The 11,618-nt window shown below is 36.7% G+C and overlaps 1 protein-coding gene across 2 annotated transcripts in view; it reads right to left on the bottom strand.

Annotated features, from left to right (window-relative positions):
- Positions 1-1,264: 1,264 nt before the first annotated feature.
- The window catches only part of ANKS6 (ankyrin repeat and sterile alpha motif domain containing 6), a 34,549-nt gene continuing 24,195 nt past the window's right edge, over positions 1,265-11,618 (bottom strand). Inside the window, exons 12-17 of one of the 2 annotated variants that reach the window (XM_065832104.2) lie at positions 8,354-8,540; positions 6,825-6,941; positions 6,401-6,468; positions 5,016-5,132; positions 4,105-4,201; positions 1,265-2,038 (exon numbers count right to left, since the gene is read on the bottom strand). In XM_065832104.2, the coding sequence (XP_065688176.1) occupies positions 1,989-2,038; positions 4,105-4,201; positions 5,016-5,132; positions 6,401-6,468; positions 6,825-6,941; positions 8,354-8,540 (636 nt within the window). In that variant the 3' untranslated portion in view covers positions 1,265-1,988. The remainder of the gene's footprint in view (positions 2,039-4,104; positions 4,202-5,015; positions 5,133-6,400; positions 6,469-6,824; positions 6,942-8,353; positions 8,541-11,618) is intronic. The other variant, XM_071804340.1, reaches the window with a different exon arrangement.

The raw sequence follows: 11,618 nt of genomic DNA, 5'->3' as shown, positions 1-11,618 counted from the left end.
ACTTGCTGCATTAAGAGCACAAAACTGTACAGGGAAATTGTGCTGCCTCAGGGTCCATGGGCACTAGGTAGGAGAGAAGATGGTTCAGCTCATTACAGATCCCTTATTTCCAGTTACACTGAGAGGGGCTCCAAGGTGCCACTGCGTATTTTTTTAGCTCAGAAGTAGTAACTGTTTCCTGCTCTTCCTAAGACTGCTGCATTTTGAAGTATTTTAACAGAAACTGTCTGCATGTTTCTTCAGGAAAGTACAGGGCTATTAGCTTAATAAGATATAGTTTGCACCCAGCATTTCTGTGGGTCTGTCCTGCTATACCATCTTTAGTAGTTGCTCTTGAAAACTGCGAAAGCAGAAAGGACATATTTTTATGTAATGCTGAAATCAACCTGAAGCACAATTCTGCATAGGGAGTGATTTTCTTGGGCATAAGACATCAGAAACATAAAATACCATGCTAAAAGTCCATAGCATTTTAAATTTGTTGACATATATACACCAAAAAAGAAAAATTGAATAAAAATTATTTTGCACATGGCTATACTATTAACACCTGAAATATTCATAGCATGACCACCAAGGGACCTCAGGGTACTAACAGGCTCTGATTGCTCTCCTCAGTTCATAACCACCTTTTTTATGCAATACCTTCCTGTAACATCTTCTCCTCCTTGGGATGTAGCGAACCCATGTTCAAGTCTGGCTCCGATACACCACAGCTGCTTAATGCGGTGTTTGCTGTCAACGACCTGAAGCGGTACCTCAGGTGGCCAAACCAAAGAAGCCACCACAGAGGCAGCTGACACACCCAGGGGCACCTGAGGGATCGCAGTGGCATCACCACCTTCACTGCTACCACCATTACCACATCCACTTCTATCCCTGTTTTTGCTAAGCTCCGTGAAAACAACTACAGTGAGGAAGGTGGAGAAAAGTAAAATCTTCAGCTCTGTACACAAGTCATTACTTGAGATCACCCCTCTGCACTGGAGCTCCAAGGTCATCTTGACTTTACCTGCATCAGTACTCCTGGCCTCACGCTGAGTTCAGCCAGTGGTAAAGTTGTGAGTCTTCAGAAACACAAAATATAGCATCAGAGGCTTCTGATGACTTGTATTTTAACTGCTCAACAAAAAACTGTATTTACTAAATAGAAAATTATTTCCACTCATAATTAACTAGTCCTTTCAAAATTATTACAAAAGTCAAGTTATAAAAATGTATTTGAAGGCTCTGCTAGTGTTACTGTTCAAAAAAATCCAGTCAATGTCAGTTAAATGGTTTTATTGTCAAAACAACCGATCAGCAATATAAAATATTTTAAAACTATTCCTGTTTAAATACTGGTGACAGACTACGCATTTCCTTAAATAAAGTGCTATTTTTACAAATAGGTATTTCATATTTACTTTTACTGCTGTTCTAACCTCTTAATATTGAATAGATAAAGTGTATTTTGGTTAATGAAGAATGCAGCATTACTTTTCTTTTATATTCCTTCTCATGAAACCATTACATTTTCAATTTGGACTCCTTTATCTATATCCAGTCAATAGAGGCATTTTCAAGTTTATATATTTCTCCATGTAGAAGCTCTTATCATTCGTGGTGGTTGTCATGCCTTCTTCCACGCTTTTGTTGTTCTTGACTGTGCCCATGCAGGCCTCCTATGGGGTCTTCGTCTATGGGCAAGAGTAGAATAAAACCAGGAATCTTCTTACATGGTCATCCATTCTTCTGCTCTTCTGACTTTGTTCTCAAATCCAGACTGCTGATGCCTTGAACAATTCAACACTTAGGCTGAACTATGAAAGCAATCTCCTTCTTATTTTTCAACTCTTTCCGGGATTTGAATTTTAAGCACATTACTGCAGAACGTCCGTACAGATATAGTTAGGACTAACTTTTCAAATTTTCATTTGTACACTTGGATCTATTCAGCCAGGTGCTACAAACTTTACCATGAGAAATAAAAACTTTTTTCCCAGTAGCTACCTTTTAGGAGGAGCAGCTTCTTGTGGTTTGACAGAGCAGCCAGGTGCTGTAAAACAGACAAACAAACAAACAAACAAATCTGAAAAGCCGCAATCAGCAAGACTCACTTAAAGAAGACAGAGTAACTCCACAACTACCAGAAATAGGCCCACATTTCCCAATATCATTGTTATACCAGACTCCAACAATCTGACCCTCTAATTCATTTTACTCATCTTAAGCCCTCTCCTGTGTGGAGAAGGTATGAAAAAATCAAAATCACATGTGAAAAGGCTACCTACTGCCACAAACCTTTCCAGAATCAATCTTTTCTCCATGTGTATGTTTCCAGCAAGTGGCTACCTGAATCCAGTATGATTTTTATTTGCAAGTCTGTATTGGTTTTGCTCCTAATTTTACTTCTCACTCTACAATCTCTGTAGCTCCCTCCTCTGGATAATTTCCACTTGATATTTTTGACTCCGAATCCAAAAGTGGAAAGTAGATATACAAATGACTCCCCGCTCTCTTCCACTTTATTCTGTCACATCTTTTGAAAAACCTATATGTGTATCTGCAGATACATATGTGTAAGTATGTATCAATATGCAGCATACTACTGTATGTAAAAAAGAAACTGGAAGACCAGAATTTCCACAAAGAATTATAGACTGAATGGCATCATACTATTTTTTCATCATAGGCACAGTTACTCTTCGTTTAACCGTATCTGGACAACATTCAGTTCATTCTTTTGATACCTAAATTCTCTCTTTGTTCAGTGCCCCTGCTATATGTTGGGGTGTTCTCTTTTCTTCTCACCTGTTACAAGAGAAGTGTTATGTTTACGTGGGGGAGAGCAGCTAGATGTCTATACCAAGTGACAAGGTTCATCTTTTTCTTTCAAGCATTTAATAAACTTGATATTAGAAGGTAAACTAAGCCAACTGGCAGTTAGCTTCACCTCCAACAAATCTTTGTTGTTTGTTTTGGTTTTTTTTTTTCATAATGAGGTTAAGAAATGCCCTAGGAGAAAAAGAAATGTCCAGTTTTGCCCAAGTCAGCGGTAGGACTACAGTTAGCAGCTGCTTTCACGTATCTCGTGATATTCAGCTGACTGAGACATGAACAACTGGAACTTGCTCATTATTAAGGCTTCCTAAAGCATACAATACCTGAAATATTATTTAACACAACCACTAAACAAATGAAATTATTTTGTGACTGGATGCAAGCAGCAAAATAAGCAACTGAAGAAGAGTAAGAGGCACTTTAAAATGGTGAATTTCTCAAGGCCATTCAATGGCTTTCATGTTTCTCCTAAAACACAGACCCAGAGATAAACATATAAGTAGGTTTTGCCCCATTCCTTAACCTTGAGTAACAGACACATACTTGCCTTTGGCTCAGGTGATGGGCAGGACAGAGATTTGCAACTTTTATATCTAGAGGTGACTATAGTAAATGTATCCATTTGTTACAGGTCAGCAACACCTTTATGTACGTTTTGATTATAGATAGTGTATTTTAAAGGGCAGTTTCTCCATCAATGGCTAGCAACTAACGCTGGTGGTTGGAATAGATATATTCCAAAGAAATTGACTATACAGAATCAAATGAAATATTACCTATGCAAAATAACTAAATGCATACATACATAAATACATAATTAATACAGCTAAGCCAGTATACTAAATTGTAAACCTTGAATGTATTTTATCTACTTGATCACACTGAATAAAATGGTCTCCTCTAAAGAGTATGCAAAAGGAAGTTATGTATCATACAGAAACATACCTCCCATTGATGCTATATATATATATATGTAAACACTATATACAGTATAATGTGTATTATAGTTTACTGTACTTACATCCATTTTCTGTGTTTAGTAATGCATAGCAAAAATCTTACGTTTATTTCAGACAGTAACTGAAGTGTGTATAAAAATCTTACAGATATCTCTACCTCTTTACCTTGAAATCTTCTCTATAGTCTCAGCAAAAGACAGAGACATGCATCAGTCATTAACCCAGAAAGCCATTAACTGGCTTGTGTGCCACAATCTGTCTTCTAGTCAATATTAATTTAAAGTATCCACAAATTTTTCAATTAATCTCAGGTGCTACTTACACTGGGAATGACCCGGATGCCGTGTGTTACTAACACTGCTCTCAAAGGAAGAGTGGAAGTTGTGTATCGTTTCCTGTAAAATCTGTCTCTCTCGTCCCTGTAAAAACACAACAAATTACAATGAGGTATTCTTAAATTTCTGTTTAAAATTGAATTTATTAAGAGTTCATATAAAAACATGTAAATATGCCCAGATAGTTGCAGTACGCTATTAGGAATAATAACAAATCCTTACCTCCCAGATATGTAGAAAACCTTGTAATAATCTTTTCCTGAAACTATCAGACAGCAATGGAAACATTTCAATAATTTTCTTCATAGCTTTATAGGATGGAACATCACCCACCTACCTTCCCTAATTTTTAGTCTCATCACTTGCTGCTCACCTCTTGATCTTAACTTAAGGAAACTGTTTTGTTTATCTGAGCTTCCAGTATCAGGGAACACACCACAAAACTGAAAAAGCAGCTGAGAAGTGTCAGCATGCCTAATTAAAGAGATGCCCCAGTTCACAATACCTCTGACAAGAGCACTGCTTACTGTATGCCATTCTTAGAAAATTTGTTTATGTCAATATAAAATTAAAAGGCAATAAAAGTGTAAGGAGTGGTAGAAGTGCTTTTTACCTAATCACAAAGAAATCAAAAATTGTTAGGCAAAACAAGGGAGACTTTTCCTTTTACATTATATTCTCTGGATAGACTACAGTGGCCAGAGATTCTTTTCAGCATGACTGCAATCAGTATTCAGTAACAGAAATATTTTTCACTAATGAAATATATTAAATATTTTGTTTGGAAAATATTTGTTTGGCTTTTCTAACTAACATCTGCAACTAAATTTTGAAAAGTATGTTGAATTAACAATATAAGTAAATCTTGAATTCAGTTACTGAGTACTTCCAAATGTACCTTTCCTGCATTCAGTTCAGAAATAGCTGCCAAAATTTGCTGTCTTGATCCATCAGTTTTAATACCTAGCTCTTTCAGATCACCATCAGTAAGTGTAAGGAAGGCTTCCATATCCACCTGCAAATGAAAAAAGACAAGACAAATTTACCTAGGCAAAGATTCACTGTTACAGGTTAACAGTGGGCTTTTTTAGTTGTATAGACTTACTCTAAATATAGTGCACACAAAATTTTTTCATGAATGACCAGCACCAAATTGTACCCATTTTACCACTCTATTGTCAGGTTTTAAATCTGCTGTTAGTAATTAAATTAATTATGACAGTATATTTAAAGTATTAACAGATTTTATTTTTTTTTCACACAAGCTCTTATACTTGCCACAAAAATTCCTCTATTTACAGTAGCAGCTAGTTGAATAAGTCTAAGATTTCTCTCGCTTGTTTTCTTCTACCTCCCCACCTTACAAATATTTTTGAAGTTTCAGAACACAGTGTGTACTTTTCCAGTGTCTCCTGAGGAAAACCTAGTTTTTTTTCCATGTATGAGTTTTTATTATATCGACACATCTGTAAGGCCATGATAAGAACAAATGTCTGAAACTTTTCATATTGATATAACCTTCACACACAGCGCAAATTCATTTCTACAAAATACTGTCCTACCTATCAGGTAAGGGGAACAACCATAAGCCCAGTGTATTGCGATGCAGATAAATAATCTGTGTTTCTGGCGAATCCTGAACTCTGCAGCAATGTCAATTTATTGTATGTCTATTTACTACCTTCTGCCTTTGGCCAAACAAAGACACAATTATCGCTCACATCTGATACCCTCTTAAACTTTTTAAGGAATTAATTTTACTCATTTTCAGCAATGTTTCCTTTCATTGCATCCTTCAGGTAAGTCACTGTCACAAGCCTCATCTACAATGATGCTAAGGACCCCCAATTTAATTCTCCTGTTGCTTATTCATAGCAGATAAAGAAGATAAAGCAGCCATCCCAGTAACTCACACCCTGCTGTTCTCCATCTGCAAATAAGGTTCCAGCTGTGATTCCATGGATGATACAGTATGTCCTATAAACTGTTTAGTCACACTGGATATAGACATATATAGAAAAAGTAGTGTGTAAAAACAGAGAGAAAAAAATATCTGAAGCACCTATTATATAAAAATTTTAGGTTCGGTGTAAAAGACACTGATATTTGCAGTAACCTGGAGAATGCCATAAATACTTGGTCCATGTTTAAAGGTCCTCTCTGCTACCAGAAATGGTTGCAGAACTTTAAATTTGAGATTCTGGATCACAATTCTGATACAATGTGAGTAGCACACTACTTTTTCTAAAACAGTACAAAAGAAATCTTTTGAAAAAGATGTACCTCTTGTTCCTCAAAAATAGGCTGATATTTCTCAAGTGACAATTTTTTAAGGATGCCAGTCAGCTCATCTGTAATAATAGAAAAGAAAAAGAAAACACAAAAAAACCTCATGGATCAGGAAAGATTTTAGTGATCTCCACATTGTTAACTGCTGAAAACACATATTAAAACATATATTCCATACAGTGATATATGACAAAAACCCAACCACATTTACTCCGCATCAGAAATTAAAACATTGGATTATGGTGTTCTCACCTACTTCAATACACTGCAATTCCATCTAGTCTTACCTTGCTAGCATAAAATCTTTGTTGTGTTGTCCTTTCTTCTTCATCAAAAGAATCTTAAAAAAACAAAGCACTAACAACACTCCTATTTAGCACCTCTTTTGTACTGCTCTGTCATAGTAAAGTAAAATTACCTTTCTCCAAGTTTTCAGAGTCTCCTTTTACTTTCACATGGTTTCGTCTTTCATGATTTTCTACATCACTGGTTCTCAGAATAGGGACAAGCTGTTGATGGTCCACCAAGTGGTTGCCTAAAAAGAAACCATGCACACCTTTGAATCCTGCTGCCTGCTGTTCCTTTGCACTAATACTCAATGCAAATCAAGTTTCTAATTCATTTAAGTTTACGTGAGAGAAAAAGATAAGTCAACGCTGTGGGCCTCCTGTACTTATTCTTCTGATTTCTGCTGGGCATATGAGTATTTGTACTGTTGCTGCTGAATCAAACCACAGCAAGAGAAGCCTTTCAACTAAAGGACCACTGAACTGCAAATCTCACAAGCAAAACAAACCCAGAACTATTTAGGTTTCTGACAAACTATCCCTCTGCTACAGAGTAAACTCACTGCCTCATGGCATGAGTGGTGCAGTCACAAAGTCCAGCTTCAGCAGGTGAGGCTAGAACAGCTGACAGCTTGGGGAACTCCCCTTGTTATCTGACAGCGAGTTCACTTCCCTTTATATATTTCTAAACAAACAACTCTTACATTATCAGGCCATCACTATAAAACGGTGCTAACTAAAATGTGAAAGGATTTTCTTCAGCAGTGGGTACAATATGTTACAGCTAAGCCAAGATGAGAGGACAGAAAGCGGTTCAAATATCACCCCTTTTGGTGTCAAGTGTCAAAGGACCAGGCTAGTATAAATGAAAACAAAACAAAATCAATATGGACACTTTCAAAAAACCCCAAAATAGTACACAATGCCTTGTGGAGAAACCAGATAAAAGGTACTTCTATCTCTTATTTAAAAGATTCTGAGTCAGGGGTTTTTTTCACTTTGCTTTCTTCTGTAAACATCTCAAAAAAAAAAAAAGTAATCACTGTCCTGTTTCCAAATGCAGTAACATGATTTTTTAAAATAAAGTGTTGTAATTTAGACCTAAAAGTTCAACTTAAAAGGCAGCAATCTTTTTGGAGAAGTAATGACGTTATTACCCTTTCTTATAACCTAAAGTTAAAAAAAAGGTCAAAATAAGGCTACTTTTGCAATTTAAAAGAATAAATGCAATATAGCTCTTAAAAATAAACTGCATGTAGGTATGACTTGCTATGAATCAAAATTCTGTGTCTGTAGTAATGTGCTTCAGTGCATTTATTTAAAAAAATCATTTTTAGTGGGCAGAAAGTGCATTTTCTACTCTTAGTCAATGGTGAAAACCAGAATTTAGGTAAGAAAGAGGGTAAGAAAGGAGGCTATGTAAGACTGGCCCACCTACATGCTCTATGCTAGCTTTGAGATGGCACCAATGTCCCTCCAAAGGGAAGGGGACACAGCTTTTGGGAGAGAAATAGCCAGTTACTGCAGGAATGTCAGTCTTTCTAGAAAGCAAAAAAGTCCTCACTATCGTGCGGATACATAGTAATCAAGTAGAGCTACAGCTTTAAACACTTTGTGCTCTTCATGAATGAAACTCCTATAATTACAGGGACCTACTCACCATCTTCTGTAATAGTTCCACTGCTGGAACCATTGCTCTTGGCCTGTCTGTGGGAAGAGAGGGAGGACTCCGTGTTGTGAACCTTAGGAGACGGGGAGGGCGATGGGGAAGGTGTGAGAGTTGGTGATGTGCTTTTAGACGTAGATGAAGTTCCAGATGGAGGTCTCTTGTTTGTCTCCAATTTCTGCTGTAGTGACACAACCATTTCAGTTAAAAAAGTGTTTACCTATACATGATGCTTCAATAGCACTTAAGTTGCATATTATTTCTGCAGAGCCATTATTTCTGGTCAGAACCAGAAGCTTCTGCTTGATTCATACTGAAATAACTGGCACAATACCGATTTATTCCAGGTGAGAGTCTGTTCTCTCAAATTCACAAAGAAAAATATGTTTATTAAGGCTGTAATTTTGGAATAAGAAAATGATTTTTTATAAACGCTGAAATTACTTTGGCTCTGAAAACAGGTCTTTTTCATTCAGATAGTTAAATAAATAAAGCCTCAACTAAAGCTTTTCAAAGCATACCAGATACTAATTTAAAGTAGCACTTCATGCTGGATTAACCAGAAACATGTAGCAAGCATAAACTAAGTTTCAAGTGCATTTAAACCCCTTGCTGCACTGTCATGAAAGTTTCCAGTCAACCCTTAAACTTGTTATTACTTAACATGAGTCAAACAGTTCAAATTTACTAAATATTTTGCAAATATTTAACACATTTGGAGGTATGGAAAACAGGAAAATAGATGAATTAAAATAAGGAATAAGAATATATAGGTAGGTGGTTTTCTCCTGGATTGCTGAACTCAGAGTTTAATTTAAAATACCTTTTGTCACTCAGGCTGCTACAGAAAAATGCAAGAAAAAAGCTGAGCTGGGTAACAAGGCAAGAAGGGAGAACTACAGTGGTTCCTGTCTCTCCGCAATTTTGTTTCTGTGCTATGGCATAAATACGACATTTCTAGTTAATGAAAGATGCAAATTAAAAAGATAAAACTGATGTGAGTGGTAACACTCTTCCATTGCTCTATCCTATGCCAGAATGTACTACCCTCCTTCGCCCTGCATTGAATTGTCTAGAAGTAATGTAGCATGATATCAATTTGAGAGGTCTCTGAAGAGCATCGTGAACTCATTTCAATTTTTTGTCCAAAATCTCCCTGTATTCTGTAATTGGCCATTTGTGTTTCAGAATGGTCTTCCCTCTCCAGCACATTGTCTGCATTTTTTTAAATTACATCACCCCGTAAATTGTTATTCAGTTTTCCTTTCTTTAAGGCTTGTATAATCCCACCCCTCACGGACAACTTCTGCAAAACTGATCAGAGGAACACAGCTCCACTTTTGGATCAGCTGCTTCCAAGTTTAGACAGCATAATGCTAATGGAAGAGCACAAGCATTTCCAATAATGGATATAAACGTTAAATTTTCAGTATTCATGCTGTTGATTAGAACAAGAAAGTAGGTTGTTTAAGCTTTTGCAGCCAGTGTGGATCCGTATGTGATTGTGTACTCCCAGACACTGACGTCCCAAAAATCACCTGACGTGATACATCAACATCTGTGGCGAGATCCACACTGATTAGATGTTTTGTTATTGGTGGATAGACTGAAATTCATCTAGAAATCTAAGCAAAGAGCACTGAAAGAGTTGTTGCCTTTCCAACACACTGGCATGAGTTTTATTTTAAAATCTTTTCAAAAGTATGATGAACTGCCTTCCTCTAAGAGGATCTGTTTGCACCCTCACTACTTCTTTATCCCCTAATGTCTCCACTGTAACTGGGAATAGCAGTTACATTTCTCAGTGGCAGAATTGTTGTAACAATAGGCCCCAAAGTTCACAGGCACAGGTATTATCTCTTAATAGGCTAATATAACTGAAAAAAATAAGACTTTTGGGGGGACACAACCAGTTGTTCTGAAATTATTTAAAAGATAGAAACAAGCTGAGAGGAACTGCTGAGACTTTAATTAGAAATATATTCGTCAGACCACCTCTGAAAGAAGCAGCATTGTTCAGCAGAGGAGACTTCAATGAGGGAAGAAGATAATAAAAGTGTCTTTGTCTGCAGGAAAGAAAGTGACAGATCATTTATCACACAGGGAGCAGTTACATGGGATAGAAAGGGAGGAAAGATTATCATGTGCCAAAGAATCACTGTGAGTCCATAGCTTTTGGGGGTCCAGTAGAGTCAGAAACTTTAGCTCACAATCTCATCTTTGAAAAGCGACCAGGAGTCCCTTTAGAATCAAGACTGATGGATCAAAGCTACTGTTTAAGGAAACTCTTTTGGCACTACTAGTTCCACACCTTTCTTTCTCTGATTTTTGTTCTAACTAATTTTCAGTTAAATCAATCAAAAACTGTGTAACTTCATTTATCATTGATAGGGGTCAAATGGGCTGTTTGGAGATCACACAAGCAAAAAGTTGAGAAATTCTAACATTTTCAGAATCCCAGACATTAGAACTAAAATCTCAAATTAAATGCTTTATTTCTCTTGCTCTCTGCAATGTAATGTTTCCCTGTGTGAATCAACCCATACATTTCACAATCGTGCATCACATTGTCTGTTACAATGCTACTTCCTAAATTGTGTCTCTACAGATTTTGAAGATTTAAAATCCTAATCCTTAAAAATGTTGTACAAAGCAGTTGCTCACTTCAAAGTATATGCACAAAAATGGGCAGGTCACGAAGGTAAAGCTATTCCAGCAAATTGACAGGTAAGTCAGTGCAGATAACACCTCCTGCACTCAGGAGCAAAACCTGACTTCAGTGATTACAACTTAATGTTCATACTGTTTAGAAGTAACAGCTTGTGGAGTAGATTGGATACATGTATATTGTGCTCAGCAGATCCTGGTACAAATGAATTCATGTTCTGCACCCAGGTTGTGCTTCTGGAGGGAAACTAGCTATACCACTTCAGAGGAAAGTCCAGGAATAACTAACATAGAACACTGAACTAAATCAGTGTCATCAAAGGAAATAAGGAGAAACCAAAGTAACAGTGCAGATGTACCCTAAGATCAATTATTACACTTACTGTTTTTAAGATAGAGTGAAATTAGTAATAAAGCAAAACAAAGTTTCGTTATTAGGTCTGATCTTTTGTAGACTTGTAATTAAAATAAAGGTTTGTGGAGCTGAAGCATTTCCACTACTGTAACAGGTATCCATTAATTTCAGTATGTGCAATGTCATGCAGTTATATTTATCATCCAGCCACGACTGAGACATGACCCACTAAAATTA

This window comes from Patagioenas fasciata, chromosome 2 (assembly GCF_037038585.1).
Source record: "Patagioenas fasciata isolate bPatFas1 chromosome 2, bPatFas1.hap1, whole genome shotgun sequence".
Lineage (NCBI taxonomy): Eukaryota > Metazoa > Chordata > Aves > Columbiformes > Columbidae > Patagioenas > Patagioenas fasciata.
This window is presented reverse-complemented; position numbering and strand designations above follow the sequence as displayed.